The sequence below is a fragment of the Podarcis bocagei genome (genome assembly GCF_964188305.1).
Source record: "Podarcis bocagei genome assembly, chromosome: 5".
NCBI lineage: Eukaryota > Metazoa > Chordata > Lepidosauria > Squamata > Lacertidae > Podarcis > Podarcis bocagei.
In genome coordinates this window covers 91245712-91264950 of record NC_138129.1, presented here as the reverse complement: position 1 = coordinate 91264950, position 19239 = coordinate 91245712, and the positions used below count along the sequence as shown (strand labels likewise).

At 44.5% G+C, this 19239-nt stretch overlaps 1 protein-coding gene across 1 annotated transcript in view; it reads right to left on the bottom strand.

Annotated features, from left to right (window-relative positions):
* Positions 1–19239, bottom strand: part of TPR (translocated promoter region, nuclear basket protein) — a 65688-nt gene that overhangs the window by 27019 nt on the left and 19430 nt on the right. The window contains exons 15-29 of the mRNA XM_081194561.1: positions 16694–16836; positions 16437–16585; positions 14375–14537; positions 13775–13909; positions 13158–13298; positions 12073–12241; positions 11347–11513; positions 9449–9601; positions 8444–8560; positions 4953–5156; positions 4661–4845; positions 2553–2700; positions 1198–1335; positions 795–926; positions 54–184 (exon numbers count right to left, since the gene is read on the bottom strand). Of these exons, the coding sequence (XP_081050687.1) occupies positions 54–184; positions 795–926; positions 1198–1335; positions 2553–2700; positions 4661–4845; positions 4953–5156; positions 8444–8560; positions 9449–9601; positions 11347–11513; positions 12073–12241; positions 13158–13298; positions 13775–13909; positions 14375–14537; positions 16437–16585; positions 16694–16836 (2275 nt within the window). The remainder of the gene's footprint in view (positions 1–53; positions 185–794; positions 927–1197; positions 1336–2552; positions 2701–4660; positions 4846–4952; positions 5157–8443; positions 8561–9448; positions 9602–11346; positions 11514–12072; positions 12242–13157; positions 13299–13774; positions 13910–14374; positions 14538–16436; positions 16586–16693; positions 16837–19239) is intronic.

The following is a 19239-nucleotide window of genomic DNA, read 5'->3' as shown; positions in this document are numbered from 1 at the left end:
TACTATCAAGTATTTGGCATCTCCAAAATTTTAAGACATTCTTTGAAATCTACCTTGCAATTTCTGCTTTAAGCCTGCCTATGTCTTCACTCATCTGCTGTATGCGTTTGGTGTTCACCTCCTTCTCCGAAAGAAGCTTCCGATACTCTTCAATATCTGTATCTTTTTGTTGGCTCAATAAATGCTGCAAGAAGAAATTTGCCTATGAGCGAGCTTATTTTTTTTTTACAATTTATCTTATTCATCTGGTTTCTTTCGTATATTTATATTGCACTTAGTATCAGCAGGGTATTTAAGTGGTTTATAGAAAGATAACAAATACAATACAAATATATAGCTATACATACGTAACAAAACTAAAAAAACCTTCAAAATATAAAATATCCACAAAGCAAAAACACACAGCAACACACATTCTGAAAACTTCATGAGATTCAGGACTGCTGCCTACTTGTAATTGCCTAAAGGAAGAGAAAAATCCCTTCCCTCTTCATCCTCCCTCACTCTGATCAATATTTATCTTTCCATGAGCTCCCAATAATATTTACCTTAGTGCAGATATCCCTCCTAATGCTTTTAGCTTTTCTTAAATGCTTCCCTTCTTCCTGCCTAAACAAAAGTGTAAATTTGCCCCAAATCTTATACCATATCTATTGTCTTATTCCCCTTTCTTGGTCTTCTACTATGTAACATTTTCACTCATCTTGGGAGTGGGGACCTGCTTACTGTACTCTGGAGAAATGTCCTGTTGAGGCATTGCAAAACAATAGTCCTTGAATCCAAGGTAAGCTCACCTGGGTCCGTGCTTTCCAGCGTTTGACATCCTCTTCCAAAAGCTTCTTCTCTGCTTGAAGCATCCCGCTCTTCTCGCTGAGTTCAGCATTAGACTCTTGCAAAGGCAGGATATCAGCTTCCAGTTTACGCACCTGAACACATAACGGTTTAGAAGTTACTTCCGAGTGACTTTGTTTCCTGGTACAGCCAAAATCTTCACATCCAGAGTTTAACGTCGTGTCTCAGTGAATGAACAGCTCCTTGATTTGAATCTTTCAAAGGTCTCAAATTACTGCAGGTTGTAAATTATGGTTTGACACAGTGGGAGCTAAGTGTATATTCTGTAATTTCTCATTCTGTTCCATAATTTGTGGTTTTCAATGTTTTAGGGTTTTGAAAGCTAGATTTAAAATTCATACTGGCCTTTGCCTGCATTTGCTGCAGTTCCTGTTCCAGTCTCTCTTTCTCCTCCCTCAGCATCTTGTTGGTTTCTATCAAAACATTCATGGTCTCAGTCTTCTTCATTAGTTCTTCATGCTGAGCAATTGTTTTCGCTGTCACCTAAAATTCAACACAATAGAGAAAACCCAAACCTGTGTATCAATATCCACATTTTCAGGAAGATGCGATCTGGAGGGCCATTGTAATTTACTTGGGAAACTATTAAGTGCGTTCATTAACCCTCTTAACTCGGCAAAGTTCACTGTCAGAGCGAGCAATATATCTATAATAAAAGGGGGGGGGGGGAGAGAGTAAAGGACCCCTGGATGGTTAAGTCCAGTCAAAGGCGACTATGGGGTTGCGGCGCTCATCTTGCTTTTAGGCCAAGGGAGCCAGCATTTGTCCACAGACAGCTTTCCGTGTCACGTGGCCAGCATGACTAAACTGCTTGTGGCGCAACAGGACACTGTGACGGAAACCAGAGCACATGGAAATGCCGTTTACCTTCCTACCACAGTGGTACCTATTGATCTACTTGCACTGGCATGCTTTTGAACTGCTAGGTTGGCAGGAACTGGGACAGAGCAACGGGAGCTTACCCCATCGTGGGGATTCGAACAGCCAATCTTCTGATCGGCAAGTCCAAGAGGCTCAGTGGTTTAGATCGCAGCGCCACCCGCATATGATATGCACAATTCTCAAACATGAAAGGCCACTGTGGTATCTAACAAGGTTCTCCCACTCCAGGCCCTTACCAGGTGTCTGTACTGATCAGCCTCTGGCCCATTACATGAATCCAGTGGTTTCAAAACTATCTATAGCTCTATCTATGAACATCTCTGCCGCACAAACATTCTGAAGCATCCATTTGTCCCAGTAAGTTCTCATAGAACAGTAGCCTGGGTTTTGACCCACATGAATTGTGGGTTCATTGCATGATCACAGCCCACACTCCTTGTGGCTTTGCAATGCAGAGAAAAGAATTGACCAGTGGTCTTCCAGGGAATCTTGGCCACCACCACCAATCTTCTCAGAGGAATCTCATGGTTTTCTAAAGAAGCCAACTTAAATCTAAGCATTCATCTTCACGTCAAACACCAGATGTTTCGGCACAGGCAAATTATCTCAGATTCTTTGTATGTAACAATAGTCGTGTTTCTGAAAGCAAGCCAGAGGTGTTCTCCAGCTATTACCAACAAAGCAAGCAGCACTCCTAATAAACTGTATGTCTGTCAATAGGATAGGAATGTTTCCAGGAGGACTCTGAAGTGTCAATATACAAAGGAAAATACTTCCCTTAACTTCTAACCAAAGCACACAGGCACACGCATACATACCTGCACTTTCTCTCTCTCTGCATTCAGACTTTCCTGCAACTGTTGGAGCTCCCTTTCCAAATGTTCCACCCTCTGGCGGTACCGTAAGCTCTCCACTTGTGCCACCTCAAACCTCGTTTCCGCAATCTCCTTCTCTCGGCGTATAAACCTGCGGTGGAAAGAAGCACTACTTGAGATTAAATGCCTCAACGAAACACTGTTTAGCCTGCAAAGCTAAAAATTGCTGGGTTTTAAAGGGAAGTTGGAAAACATGACCACTGGGCTAATTGATATTGGGATTTGTTTTGGCCCTATAATGTTATTACAGGCAAATGCAGACACAGTGCAAGATCATATAGTTTAGGATCTGAAAGTGGGTTGTCAGACTATCCTATGTTACCAGTGTGTTTGTGTGTGCGCATTGCTATGTGTGTGCATTGCTACCCTTGGTTAAGGTTTAAGCCATGTTTCTGAATTGGAGTTTAGGAGCACCCTTCAGTTAGCAATGGCCACATAAGATACCCAAGAGGGAGAAGACACACGGGGCGAGGATTTGAGTGCAAGAAAGGAGTGCGTCTTCAATCCTGCTTCTTCTTCCTGACCACTAGAATACGGCTCTTTCAACTGCTTCAGAAAAATCACAATTGTTTCAATGAAAGAAGGAAAGCAAACCGAATTCTTTAAGAGCCATCTGCTTACCACAAAAGCCTACCCCCTGCCTTCGACCACAAGGTGGAGCAAAATCCCAACCAGATGACCTTCTATACCAGGGGTCTGCAACCTTTAAGACAAAAAGAGCCACTTGGACCCGTTTCCGAAGGGGAAAAAAACTGGGAGCCGCAAAACTCGTCATTATAAAAATAACTTTTTTGTCACTTCTTTGTTTGACCCCTCAGAATTAATCCTCCTCATAGAAATAAACGTTAAATTAACAAGTTACCTTTTTGTGTGTGTGTGTGTGTGTTCTTCACTCCCGTTCAAAACAGCGACCAGCGTACATGCCCCCTTTCAATGCAGTGACCAGCGTACATGCCCCTTACAATGTGGCGGGCGGGAAGGTGACGTCGGGACAGTGCGTTAACGCACGCACCGCCCCCATGCGACGTCACAGCCAGTACAGCACCTGCCACAGTGGGGAGTGTCGGGGCGCACAATGCGCCTCCTCCCTTCGTTAGTATCCGCCCCGGAGCCGCGGCAAAGGTGTAAAAGAGCCACATGCGGCTCCGGAGCCGCGGGTTGCAGACCCCTGTTCTATACCATTGGGAAGAAGTTTTGATTTTGTCAAATCTGCTCAAATACTAGGAATTTCAAAAATCCCCTTGAAACATTTGCAAATGGGCTCTGAAGCAGGGTACAGGTAATATTTTGTTGCGAGCCACCCAGAGTGGCCGGGGCAACCCAGTCAAATGGGCAGCTTATAACAGTAATAATAAAGATGGTGCTCTCCCCTGACGTTGTGGCTTAAACTTTATCATCACTTGCCCTGTTCTCTGGGGATTTGTAGTCCACATTTTCTGGAGTTTACCCAATTTGTGCACTCCCGTGGTTCATTACTTTGCCAATTAAATATATAAAAATAACAAATTTTGATTTATAACCCACCCTTCCCGGTTTAAAAACTGGGCTCAGGGCAGCTAACAGCAAATATAAAACATTGATTAAAATGTGACTTAATAACAGCATAAAATACAACATCAAATGTAACATCAATATCATTAAAATTCAAAAATTCAGGGGTCATTTTGGGGAAAAACAAAACAAAACAAAACCACCCCAGTCAGTAGACATCAAATGATCACCAGGGCTAACTGGCCAAGTTGGTCCTAGTAGGGCCAGCAAGGAGACCAGGGAAGAATTTAAATGTGGGGTCCCAGAAAGCGTTTCTTCATAGAAGAGGAAAGGGAGAAGGGAATAGAGGATCAGGCTAATTCAAATTGAAGGCCAGGCGGAATAGCTCTGTCTTACAGGCCCTGCGGAAGGAGATCAAGTCCTGCAGGGCCCTAGTCTCGTGGGACAGAGCGTTCCACCAGGTCGGAGCAGTCACTGAAAAAGCCCTGGCCCTGGTGGAGGACAGTCTGGCTTCCTTAGGGCCTGGGAATGACATCAGATCCATACACTAAATAACACACCTGAGAATTTCCACTATCTGTTCTTGTGATTTTCCTTCTTCAGTGAGAGACACATTTAATGATCCTGGCATGCCTTCCTTCATTGAAGACATCATCTTGTCGCTGAGAGTTTCCAGCTGTTCATGCAACAGTCTGTTCTGTTTTTCTAAGTCTTCACAGCGAGAAGCCAGCTTAGAAGCTTCATCCTTTAAGAGAATATGAAAGCTGATCACTCCAGAAGATTTTATTTTTTAATGCCACCCGCTTTCAGGATTGCACATATGTATAAAACTTGTACAGTCAGAAAAGTTACCTTTAACATTCTCTCTCTCTCTTCCCACGAAGCTCTGCTCTCTCGCAATGCAGCTTCTGCTTTCTGGGCAGCTTCCTCAAGTTGCTGCTTTATTGCGGAATTCTTAGCAACTTGTTCTTTGGCAGCCTGCAAAGCTTCAACATCAGAGGCATGAAGCATCAGCTCCCGCTCATATTTATTTTGTGCTTCCGCTGCTATCTTGGCCTGTAAAAAAACAACACCCAGCTATCACCACTTCTGAACTTTTAAGGAATTCAATTCACTTTATTTGGCCTCCTGCACTTAAAAGGTTCTCATATTGTCACTAAAGTGATGTGTAAGTTTAAGTGGGGAAAACAAAACCCAGCCCATTCCAAGCAGCCTTGCTTGTTCTCCTAAAATTTAGGATACAAGAGTTTTCCATAACTGCATTCTAGATTAGACAGATTTATTTTTACAGTGTCATTCTAACAAAAAGGAATAAGACACTGATGCTTCACATTTTCAATGAGTGCAGACCAACATGCAATAAACTAAACATTCAGTTACAGTGGTACCTTGGTTTACAACCATAATCTGTTGTAACCCAAGGTGCTCTTTCGCCAATGGGGCCTCCCCCCAAAATTTTCATCATCATCAAACCTTTTATTGGCATCACATACATCCATAGCAAATCAATACAGAGTTCCTGCCTTCCCAGTGACACAAATCATTTGTCAAATGAAAGAGGCAAAGCAGTCTAATATTACATCTCTAGGTCTCCAGGGAGAGCAGACGTCTGCAATGTGTTTCGACGACAAAAAGCCAGATAAAGATATTTAGCCACTAACTTGGTGAGCTCTTGATTATTCCCCAATAATAGAAAATATATGATCTCTGGTTTCCATTTGGGGATGCAGAGTTGATCTAGGAACTGCTGACGGAGATCAGCATATAGTTTACATTTAAGAACCATATGTGTAAGTTTCCACCTGATGGTCTTCACATGGACAAATTCTTTCTCCTTCCAAATTTGTTCGTGATAAAAAAAGGGTTGTAATCCAAAAAAGTTCACAAACCGGTGCATGCACTTCTGGGCTTGACGTGTTTGTAATACAAAACGTATTACAGTTTTGTACATCAGTGAGAGATTTTACTTTCTTGGGCTCCATGATCACTGCAGATGGTGACAGCAGTCACGAAATTAAAAGACGCCAGCTCCTTGGGAGAAAGGCGATGGCAAACCTAGACAGCGTCTTAAAAAGCAGAGACATCACCTTGCCAACAAAGGTCCATATAGTTAAAGCCATGGTTTTCCCAGTAGTGATGTATGGAAGTGAGAGCTGGACTATCAAGAAGGCTGATTGCCGAAGAATTGATGCTTTTGAATTATGGTGCTGGAGGAGACTCTTGAGAGACCCATGGACTGCAAGAAGATCGAACGTATCCATTCTTAAGGAAATCAGCCCTGAGTGCTCACTGGAAGGACAGATCGTGAAGCTGAGGCTCCAATACTTTGGCCACCTCATGAGAAGAGAAGACTCCCTGGAAAAGACCCCGATGCTGGGAAAGATGGAGGGTACAAGGAGAAGGAGACGACAGAGGACGAGATGGTTGGATGGTATTCTTGAAGCTACAAACATGAGTCTGACCAAACTGCGGGAGGCAGTGGAAGGCAGGAGTGCCTGACATGCTCTGGTCCATGGGGTCACGAAGAGTCGGACACGACTAAACGACTAAACAACAACAACAACAACATGCAAATCAGACTGTTCGCAAACCAAGGTACCACTGTACTATTAGGCTACTACAGGGAACACCAACCTGGTGCTTGGAGACTCGCTTAGTGATCCCGAGCTACCAGAGAGCCAGCGTCAGATTGGCGGCCTTCCCTTTTTTCCTTTTAGTTATTATTTGGGGGGGGGGTCTTTTTTGGAGATCGCAGGCACCTTTCTTTGCCTCTGGAGGAGCTTTTCTGAATGTGGAGGGTAGGTTGTTCACGCATGGTCTCTGTGTGTAATTGAGAGAGATGTACTGGGGCAGCAAGAGATGGAGAGATGTGCCGTGTCTGTGTGTTTGGTGTGTGTGAAAGAGACGGGAAGGTATTATGAACATTTGTCCTGAGTATGTGTGTAGTTTGTGAGACAGAGAGATAGGTGTACATGAGGGTAAGTGGGTGGAGGGGAGGGGGAGAGAGAGAGAGAGAGGGAGACGTATGTACGGTCTGGAGGAGATGTATGTGGAGTATGGGGGCAGGTATGTTATCAATGTGTGGTCTGCATGTATGCAGGGTCTGTGAGACAGAGAGGGAGAACTACATCTGAGTAGACAGAGGCAGCTATATATGGGAAGTACTTGTGTATGTCTGTGTGTGTGTGCACGTGCACATGGAAAAAGAATGAGACTGTATGAGTGAGAGATGCAATACTTGCTTGTGGTCTGTGCGGTGTGTGGACAGCTTGTATATTTCTCCTGGTACTGGGGAATGCTCCCTGTTATTACACATCAACAGCATTTTTTGGGATGGCGGGAGGAAATATAAATATTGTGTTATCTCCACAATCAGGAACCAGGAGGACATAGCTGATTTCCTAAGCAGGGGTAAGCAGCAATGACTACACTCTCTCCAATTTTGTGTTATGCCACGCACTCACAGCACTCATGTTGTGCTACACCACACACCCGTGACAGCCACACCCTTTTTCAGAACCAAAATGTGCCCCTGCTGGTCCAAAAAGGTTGGCAACCACTGGGGCTGGTACAAAAGCAGTGCGTGAGTGCACAATCCTCATTTATGAGAAACACAGTCATGGAAAATCAATGTGAAGGAATGGGTTTCCCAAATCCAAAACTGACTGTGCAGGCAGTTTGAAACTGCACCAAAATCCCTATTTTTCCCTTAGCTAAAATGCTTTAAGTTGAGCTCTTGATCCAAAACCCAGCTGTATAAACAAGTGCTCAGAGCCCTCTCCTTTATCAGTTCGTGATGGCAAGGATGGCCTTGACTGTACCAGTAGAACAGGGAAGACACGTCTGTGCCTTATCTTATGTCCTGACCACAAAGATGCACAGACCTAGTCCGGGAACAGCGCCAGAGTGTGTTCTTGGGAGTTGATGACCTCTTGCTCTAAGAGCAAGCATAGGAAACAGGAACAACCTTTTATGGTCAGAAGTACAGGAAGTAATACCCTTTTATGGTTAAGAATACCGGAGCAGGAACACCTGTGATGTCAACCTGCGTGCACAAGCTGACGTGGCTGGATTCCTGGAAAAGGGGGAGAGGGTCCCTGGAGGATATATATACTGCATGTAATCTCTCATTTCTTTGGACTTGCTGTGGACTGACCACACAAGTGCCTTTCTGTTGTTCCGGAGAGCAGGAATAAAGAACTCTTTCTCTGAACCAACCCTCAGTGTCATTTGACTTCCTTCCTCCTGTCCGCAGACCCAATCGGTGAACTCCAATAAGGCTACAAATGGAACATAAATTATCAACAATATTCTGTGTCTGGATAGGCCTTATAAAAACTTACTTGTTCTTGGCAGTCCCGTTTAGCATGCTGCTCATTGGTAAGAGCTGTATTTGCTCTCTGAAGAGCTTCCTGGACTTCAGACTTCATACTGGCGAGATTTTTCTTCAGCTCGGAAAGCTAGTCATTAAACATCAAGAGTCAAACAATCACAAATTTTGAAAACCATTACATTTTAAAGTTGCAGCTGATTGGTGCACTGAATAATCAAAATTTAATTAAGTGCTAAACCTGAATTTGACTTAATTCAAGGTCATCTGAGGCAGTTCTTTACTTCTACAGCAACTTCCCCAATAAAATAGCCTTTGCATGCTTAGGGCAGATTGCTATAATCGTGCTTTTCATCTGAATGAAACAAACACTGTCATCACTGGCTGTTTTCCATCACACGCTGAGGAAAAAGGAAGATTTCAAAAGATAAAGCTTATTTTGTGATGACCGCATCAGAAAAAATACCGCATTTTTCGCTCTATAAGACACACCTAGTTTTTGGGGGAGGAAAACAAGAAAAAAAAAATTCTGAATCCCAGAAGCCAGAACAGCAAGAGGGATCACTGCGCAGTGAAAGCAGCAATCCCTCTTGCTGTTCTGGCTTCTGGGATAGCTGCGCAGCCTGCATTCGCTCCATAAGACGCACACACATTTCCCCTTACTTTTTAGGAGGGAAAAAGTGAGCCTTATAGAGCAAAAAATATGGTAATTGTGTGAATTAATTAACACAAGTAACCCTGTATGTCCAATGGGGCTTTGGGTGCCAGTTTTTAAGAACAGCAGCCCTGACACACACCCTCCACATACCACATGGCAAACAGAGAGGACTTGCAAAAGCACACGGCAAAATGGCATTAGGGTCTGTCGTTCACCAAGTTAAAGAAAACCTTAAGAATAAAAATTACACTAGATATGCTCAAGTCCTTCCACAGAGAAGCCCTCTGTAGCCTGGCCGAGTTTTCTTGCTAGCTACAGTGAAAGGAAAATGTATGATGGAGAATACTCGTGCTTCTATACCTGCTGTTCCATGTTCTCTATAGCTTTACGTTTCTCATCCTGAAGCTCCTGTTTTTCCTTCTCTGCCTCCATCAATTTCTTTTCTAGTTGGGACTGGTACTCAGAGGCCTCCTTCAGGCGGGCTTCAATGGCAGCGCGAACTTCTTCAGTTACCTGCACAATTAACTCAGTTTTAAATGTGATATCCCTAAGTGGCACACAGCACACAGGAGACCTGCTTACAGTCCATCACTTTCACTGAGAACGGAAAGCAAGCTTGAGAAATACAGGCCAATGCTCAAATCCTAACCCTAACCCTCCCATTTTAAAGGGTGAGAAAAATCTACAAGTGTAACAGATAAAGGGCAAGCTGTTAGCTTGAGGCTTCTGCTGTGAGGACAAAGCATGTCTGAGATATTCTTGGACCACTTTTTATTTTATACAGTGGTGCCTCGCAAGACGAAAAGAATCCGTTCTGTGATTCTCTTCGTCTAGCGGTTTTTTTCGCCCTGCGAAGCAAGCCCATTGAAGGATTAGCGCCATTAGCGGCTTATCTGCTGTTTGGATCAGCTGATAAGTGACTTAGCGCTATTAGCGGCTTATCTGCTGATCGGATCAGCTGATAAGCGGCTTAGCGCTATTAGCGGCTTTTAGCGGCTTATCTGCTGATCGGATCAGCTGATAAGCGGCTTAGAAAAAGGGGGGAAGGGGGAAAAAACCAGCAGGAACTCGCAAGACATTGTCGTCTTGCGAAGCAAGCCCATAGGAGATTCGTTTTGCGAAGCACCTCCAAAACGGAAAACTCTTTCGTCTAGCGAGTTTTCCGTCTTGCGAGGCATTCGTCTTGCGGGGCACCACTGTAGTTCCTAAATAAATGCCAATTAAAAATGAGATGTTTTCCACCAGCTCTCAGCAAGATCAGCTCATATAAGGGACGGGGGAAGCTACCTACACAAATTATTTGACCGTATTGATCACAGCAGCAGTGGGCAACCTCTGGCCCACAGGTCTAATTGCACTAATCCTAATCTGTTCCACAAACATATGCATCTGTATGGATTTTTAGGAGAGGGCAGTAAAAAGTGAAAGAGGAGAGCAGGCTAGTTGTTCACAAAAAGGAAGGGAGTGGGGAAATAGTGCCTGCACATTTTAAATAATATTTTGGGTTCTACAAATGTTATAAGCTTTTTCTTCTTTTTTTTAGTGAAAGCTGAAAATCTGGAAACTGTTATTCACCTAGAGGGGGGCAACTGCCCCCCCTCATTGTGGGCATCTATGCCATCGAGGCTGTTTTCCCCAAGTCACCCCCACCTGCCTGGCACCTGAGATTACCAGCATTAATTGATCAAGGAAAGGACACAGCTGGTGCACCAGTTTAAAAGTACACTGTCATCTGGGCATGCAAAGCAGTGCTGGATCCCAATTCTTGAGGGTTGTTTCCCCCACCTTCTGTCTAAGCCACAAGAAAACTGCTTGCGTTTGTGCGGTTGTACCATGAAACATGGGGCGCGGGTGGCGCTGTGGGTTAAACCACAGAGCCTAGGACTTGCCGATCAGAAGGTCGGCGGTTCGAATCCCCGCAATGGGGCGAGCTCCTGTTGCTTGGTCCCAGCTCCTGCTAACCTAGCAGTTCAAAAGCACGTCCAAGTGCAAGTAGATAAATAGGTAGTGCTCCGGCGGGAAGGTAAACGGCGTTTCCATGCACTGCTGTGGTTCGCCAGAAACGGCTTAGTCCTGCTGGCCACATGACCCGGAAGCTGTACGCTGGCTCCCTCGGCCAATAAAGCGAGATGAGCGCCACAACCTCAGAGTCGGTCACGACTGGACCTAATGGTCAGGGGTCCCCTTTACCTTTACTCCATGAAAACATAGTTCCACGTCTAAGTCATATTTAGTAGGCAGTTTTACTAGCCCAGTACCTGTTTCTCTTTGTTCAGGGATTCCTCGAGGCTTACAACCATAGCTTGGTATTGCTCCACATTACTTGTGGCAATCTTCAGCCTTTCCTTCAAATCATTCACTTGCTCCTCAGACTGTCTCAATCGGCTTACGAGATCATCCACATCCTCGCTTGCGCTTGGCTGGCCTAAAAATGGCAAAGATAAAGTTAAACAAAATAAAGCGTTCTTCAAATTAATTCTGGATTTGGGGGCATACTACATGGAAGCTGAGAGCTGGACCATAAAGAAGGCTGATCGCCGAAGAATTGATGCTTTTGAATTATGGTGCTGGAGGAGACTCTTGAGAGTCCCATGGACTGCAAGAAGATCAAACCCATCCATTCTGAAGGAAATCAGCCCTGAGTGCTCACTGGAAGGACAGATCCTGAAGCTGAGACTCCAATACTTTGGCCATCTCATGAGAAGAGAAGACTCCGTGGAAAAGACCCTGATGTTGGGAAAGATGGAGGGCACAAGGAGAAGGGGACGACATGGTTGGATAGTGTTCTCGAAGCTACCAGCATGAGTTTGACCAAACTGCGGGAGGCAGTGGAAGACAGGAGTGCCTGGCGTGCTCTGGTCCATGGGGTCATGAAGAGTCGGACACGACTAAACAACAACAAACATGGAAGCTGTTTTCTCATGTTTTACACACGCTAGACACAGGTTCAACTTAGCAAATGTTTACACTTTTTCTTTTCTTACCTTGACCAGGAGCTCTTTGTGATGACTGGGATGCTAACTGGGCCTCCATATTGTGAAGCTGTTGTTTTAATGTTGCAATGTCCTTTTGGGCATTCTTCAGCAGTTCTTTTGTGCTAGCATGAAGATTTATTTCTGTCTCAAGCTGTCTTTTAGCATCCAATAAGTGAATCTGAAAAGGAACGGCCATACTTTACTTCAAATCCAGCGACTAAAACGTAACTCAACTGCAACCATAGGTAGCTTAAAACAGAATTTTGCACATCTCTTCACAAAACTGAGAAAAACTATGAACTATTTGCGTTTTGTTTGGGGAAATGTGAATTAGGTAGGTTTGTATGAAAATGTACATTAAATGAATTTCTTCCCCCTTCCCTAGGCGTAATAGGTAGGTTGTACAGCAGCTCTCATGTTTGCTCAAGCATAAGATTTCTTTGGATTTTGTTTCGCTTTTCTACGCTCTCCTCTAGAAACATTTTTTTTTTTAAAAAAATATATTTATTAACTTTTCAAAGGGTAAACAAAAAAATAATAATACAGAAATATAAACACATATAATTTCATTCACTTATTTTCTTTTAACTTATTTCTCGGACCTCCTCATACCTCCCCTTTTTGTATTCCAATTCAAATTATTCATTCAGCAAATCCTCACCCTTAATTTTCACTTAATTTTACACCTTTCTTTCTCCCCCCCCCCATTATCTTAATCATTACAGCTGGTAACCACTTAACTTCTTTATATCCAACATCATTCTAACATTCACTGATTTTATAATATTTCCCAAGATAGTCCTTAAATTTCTTCCAATCTTCTTCCGCTGTCTCTCTTCCCTGGTCTCGGATTCTGCCAGTCATTTCTGCCAGTCCCATCCTCTAGAAACACTATAAGGCATTTCTTCCATGAGTGGATAAAGCCTTCTACACATGGGCCAGTTTTCGAAGCAACTCTACGACTTGAATAAATACTGTATGAGCTCCATTCTGGTGCCTTGAACCAGAAATGAATGGAGAGCCATTTGTCTTTCTTTTCAAAAACCACAAGAGTGCTATGTCAACGACTTGTTTCTTTAATTTCTCATACTTACATCTTGAGTTTTGTTAACTGAATGCCTTTGTTCCGCCTCATTTTCTAGTTTTTTCTTCAGTTGGGCTATTTCACGCTCCAATTTCTCTATTTGGTTATTGAGCCTCTGTTGAGTTTCAGTCTCAGCCCTTTCCAGTATCACCTAGTAAAGAACAATATATACTAACATGGAACATTTTTGCTGCATTGTGCTGAAAGGAAGAGCATTCCCAAATGCTTCTGTAGAAGAGTTTGGATTTGATACCCCGCTTTATCACTACCCGAAGAAGTCTCAAAGCGGCTAACATTCTCCTTTCCCTTCCTTCCCCACAACAAACACTCTGTGAGGTGAGTGGGGCTGAGAGACTTCAGAGGAGTGTGACTAGCCCAAGGTCACCCAGCAGCTGCATGTGGAGGAGCAGAGACGTGAACCCGGTTCACCAGATTACGAGTCTACTGCTCTTAACCACTACATCACACTGGCTCTCTTACTGGCTGTAAAGCCCCCGCCCCCAAATCTGTTACTTACACACAGACCTATGTGCAAGAGAAACATTGTGTTGTTCCTGAGCAAGCTTTCCTCCATGAAGACCCACTGCTGATACCCAGAGAGCATGAGTAAAGAGGGCACAAACAAACCTGAATAGATTGCAGGTTAGTAAGCAGCATATTTTGTCCTCTTTGTGCTGTTACTAAAGAATCTTTTTGCTGAGTCAGGCGAACCTCTGCCATTTTCAAAATATCCTTCTCTTTTTTCAAATTCTCTGCTCTCACCTTTGAAAGAGATTACATTTGATTCTAGGTTAATTCAATCCTGGTAAGGTTAAGTGTTGACATCTGTATAAAGCGAGTTATTAACCTAAAATTTACATTCCTGGTGAGTTTTCAGCAACTTGAGTACATAAAGCCAAAACAGATTAATCACAGCTTAGCTAGGCCCATGTCGTCCCTAGAAACAGAAATATGTTGCTGTCAACCAACTCAATGAAGGACAATAAGCTTATGATATGAATCCCCAAAGCTTCTCAAGCTATAATTCTCTTTCTGTGCTATGATCTTCAGATGAAGGGCAGTATATACATTCAATAAACAATAAATAACCAATTCAATAAGTAGCAAGAAGAAGTAGTATTAAGTGGGATATGTGTGTGTTGAATTAAATTCACTCACACAACATAATTTTTCCTTCTCCCTTCCCCTGGAACAATTCAGTTATGCATAATATGTTGTACTACTTACCTCTGCCACAGCTAGTTTTTCATTAGCTCCTCTCAGCTCTTGAGTCATAGTGTTGATAATTTGTTCTTGTTTTTGAGTGGTTGCTGAAAGCTTCTGGATTCTTTCATGCAATGATGTTATCTCCCGCCGATATCCTTCCACATTATCCTGCAGCATCTCGTAACTTCACAAGGAACATAGGTAAGATCATATTTCAACCAAACTGGTATTACAAACTCAAATGAGGAGAATTCTAACAATTTTGTTTCCACTAAAATCAACTGGAGACAAACAACTCAATTGGTTTTTGTGTGTGCAAGTTTTCCAGTGGCTAAATTAACTACCGTATTTTTCGCCCTATAGGACGCACTTTTCCCCCTCCAAAAATGAAGGGGAAATCTGGGTGCGTCCTATGGGGCGAATGCAGGCTTTCGCTGAAGCTTGGAGAGCGAGAGGGGTCTGTGCGCACCGACCCCTCTTGCTCTCCAGGCTTCAGGAAGACATCCGCAGCCTAGGCAGCCCTGCGGGAGTTCCCGCAGGGCTGTCTAGGCTGCAGATAGCAGCCTGCCGCTTGGCGCGAAGAGCGCCCTGAAGCAGAGCGCCCCTCGCGCCGGGCAGACATCCGCAGCGTGGGGAGCCCTGCAGGAGTTCCCCGCAGGGCTCCCCACGCGGCGGATAGCAGCCTGCCACCCGGTGCGCGAGGTGAAGAGCGCCCCACGCGCCGGGCAGACATCGGCCAGCCCCACAAGCTTGGGGGACAGCAGGGAGGCGCAGCGCTGCCATCCCGCTGTTCCTCAACCTGTTTCGGTTTCCCCGACCTGGTTTTGGGGGGGAAATAAAGGAAATTTTTTTCCCCTTTATTTCTCCCCAAAAAAACTAGGTGCGTCCTATGGGACGAAAAATACGGTAGTAATCTTACTGAGTACAGACAGTTCAAAGCATGGTTTTCACGACCCTCCATAAGTATGTTTAAGAAAGAGGATGCAAGTTACTGAATATTTTTAATCAGTTCATACCTCATTATTTAAAACATTTATTCTCTATCAGCCCAGGATCGTAAACAATGGTTTTAAACTAACTATGGTGCAGATGTAATGCCAACCATGGTTACCTAAAAAGTGGAGGAGGTTATGACGCTGCATAGTACTCCCATCTCCTAACCTTAGTTTGATCAGGCAATATAATAATAATAATTTATTATTTATACCCCGCCCATCTGGCTGGGCTTCCCCAGCCACTCAGGGCGGCTTCCAAAAGAATATTAAAATACTATAATACATCAAACATTAAAAGCTTCCCGAAACAGGGCTGCCTTCAGATGTCTTCTAAAAGCCTGGTAGTTGTTGTTCTCTTTGACATCTGGTGGGAGGGTGTTCCACAGGGAAGGCGCTACTACTAGGCGCAATGTTAGAGTCTACCATGTTCCTTGAAGTAATTTGTCCTATTTACTGTATGAGATTACTGCCACTAAACTCCAGGTTTCAGGGCACAAATTGCAATCCTCCAACTGCATTAATAGTACAGAAGTCTTTCGTCAGCATTCATTAACGATGGCGGTTAGAGGAAGCATCGATTTGAGCTCCGCGTCAGTTGTGCGGTTTTATTAGTTTTATCAGCTTTTATCAGTTCTAGTATTTTATCGCTCAGTATCTTTTTCTTAATTACTATAATCACAACGCTTAAGCTAAAAGTTTTAGAGAAAGCCCTGGAAAGTCTCGGAGAAAGCCTTAATTAGCTCCAGCTCGACTCAATCTACCAACTACTTATCAGCAGGAGAGGAGATCAAACACCCTAATTTTGGAAGGATGCCGAGTTTCCTGATTTACAGCAGATAATAGTAGTGGCTGCATCTCCGTGAAAATGTCTAAGAAAAAGAAGCGACCGGCTTCATCTCCACAAGCAAGCCCACAGCAGAAGTGCAAGCAAAGTAAACTGGATGATTTTGTAAGAGCCCAGAATCCAGAACCTACTACATCAAACAGAGTTCATTCTCAGCTAGGTGGGGACACTTTAATGGGTGGAGACCACCCAGGGGAGAACGCTGAGATGAGCGCCAATGAACCGTTCATTAATACTGTCTTACCGCTTGGAAGCAAATTCAAGTTGGGTGGAAATCTTTGTATTCTGTGACCTCAAGTCTGTAACCTGCTCCTGAAGCTTCTCATTTTGCTCATTCAGGAGTTTGTCATTCTCTGCCTTTTCTTTCTTGTAGCTCTCAAAGAACTCCTGCAGCTGTAGAGCAAGTCAAACGCGTTCAAAGATAAATACAAGGCCAAGCAGAAAACTGTGCTCCTTTTGTAAAGATGAGGAAAAGGCGTTTGGAGAAAGACTGGCTGGTACCTGTTTAAGGGCAGCCTTAGCCTCCACTGCTTCAGCTGATTCTGTCACTGGCACAGCAGCAGGAGTTGACATGGCCTGAGGCGCCCCTGACAGACGCTTAGGGGTCACCGCCAGAGACATTTCTTCTGGCAAGATGCTTGAAGCTATAAAAGAGAGAGAAGCAACATTATCAGATCAGAGAAAACGGAAAGATCCTTTATTTCTTACCTTTCTGAACCATCCTTTCCCTAGAGAGCTCAGAACAGTCCTCCTACTCCCCATTTTATGCTCACAACCTTGGGGGGGGGGAGCCAGGCTGTGAGTGTGTCACTAGCTGAAGGTCACCCAGAAAATCGCATGGGTGGATGTGGGTTCAGACCCATGTGTCCTTGGCAGTAAAGGTAAAGGACCGCTGGACGGTTCGGTCCAGTCAAAGGCGACTATGGGGTTGCGGTGGTCATCTCACTTTCAGGCCAAGGGAGCCGGCGTTTGTCCACAGACAGCTTTGCGGGTCATGTGGCCAGCAGGACTAAACTGCTTCTGGTGCAACAGAACACTGTGACGGAAACCAGAGCGCACGGAAACGCTGTTGACCTTCCCGCTGCAGTGGTACCTATTTATCTACTTGCACTGGCATGTTTTTGAACTGCTAGGTTGGCAGGAGCTGGGAAAGAGCAACGGGAGCTCACTCCGTCGTGGGGATTTGAACCGCTGACCTTCCAATCGGCAAGCTCAAGAGGCTCAGTGGTTTAGACCACAGCGCCACCCGCATCCCTTTTTACCTTTACCTTGGCAGGAGTCTGACTGTCAACCCAGTGCACATTACTGGTTCTCATTCACACTAATGGGCTACACTTTCCAACAGTGACATTTTCATGGGTTGTGGAATTCTGCATTCCAGACCTCAAATTCTATCAAAGTTCATGTTTTCATTTACATTTATGCCTCACATCTGGATCAAATGATCTTCTAGACAGCTTACAATATATTACAACCATATAATTAGGAACCCAGAAGCCCATTCCTCCAGCTAACGGCAAAGGCCAGAGGTTCTTTCTCCCTCACTTCTGCATTACTAGAGCACTTTCAACAACTGGAGCATATTATGCAAATCCTCATAAACATGCAAGCTGTGTTTATTTCTGAACAGCTGTCCAACTTGCTTTGGGGAGCTTCAATACTTCTGGCGAAAGGGACTGTAATCTTCTCCTGCTCCCACTGCCCCCAAGGCAGGGGTCTGCAACCCGCGGCTCCGGAGCCGCATGTGGCTCTTTTACACCTTTGCTGCGGCTCCGGGGCGGATACTAGCAAGGGGAGGAGGCGCATTGTGCACCCCAACACTCCCCACTGTGGCGGGCGCTGTACTGGCTGTGACGTCGCACCATCCCGACGTCACCTTCCCGCCCACCTGCCCGCTACATTGTAAGGGGCATGTACGCTGGTCACTGCATTGAAAGGGGGCATGTACGCTGGTCACTGTTTTGAAGGGGAGTGAAGAACACACACAAAAAAAAGGTAACTTGTTAATTTAACGTTTATTTCTATGAGGAGGAGTAATTCTGAGGGGTCAAACAAAGAAATAATTAAAAAAAGTGACAAAAGTTATTTTTATAATGACGAGTTTTGCGGCTCCCAGTTTTTTTTCTTCGGAAACGGGTCCAAGTGGCTCTTTTTGTCTTAAAGGTTGCAGACCCCTGCCCCAAGGTGAAAGCTTATATTCTCCAGATTCTGCCACTAAAATCTAGCTCAGCTGAGGAAGAACGCAGGTGCCTCCTGCCGCAGCTGATGTCCTTGAAGGTGCCACTGCCTGACGTGCTGTCACACAATCTTCTCAACCTTACTGCCTTCAACTCCTGCTTTCAGCTGTGAAGTCTCACAAAATCCCTGTGGTCTCACAAAATTCTCAGCTAAAGCTTTGCAGTGTTGTTGCTTTTTAAAGGGGCTCAATATGCGGCTGAAAGCATGAATCAAAATTAAATCGATCCCACCAATAATACTTATAATAATTTATTATTTATACCCCGCCCATCTGGCTGAGTTTCCCCAGCCACTCTGGGCGGCTCCCAATCAGTGTTAAAAACAGTACAGCGTTACATATTAAAAATTTCCCTGAACAGGGCTGCCTTAAGATGTCTTTTAAAAATAGGATAGCTGCTTATTTCCTTGACATCTGATGGGAGGGCGTTCCACAGGGTGGGCACCATTACTGAGAAGGCCTTCTGTCTGGTTCCCTGAAACCTCACTTCTCACAATGAGGGAACCGCCAGAAGGCCCTCAGCGCTGGATCTCAGTGTCCGGGCAGAACGATGGGGGAGGAGACGCTCCTTCAGGTATACAGGACCAAGGCTTTAAAGGTCAGCACCAACACTTTGAATTGTGCTTGGAAACGTACTGGGAGCCAATGCAGATCTCTCAGGACCAAGGGATACGTTTAGGCTGTAGCCGAAAAGAACAACTGTGGTGTGCATTTGGAACATCAAGCAACATAGAATGTAAGACTGAATCTACACTGTTCCTTCCGAAGGTATGAGCAATTTGTTCCAATCATAAAATCACAACCTGAAAAA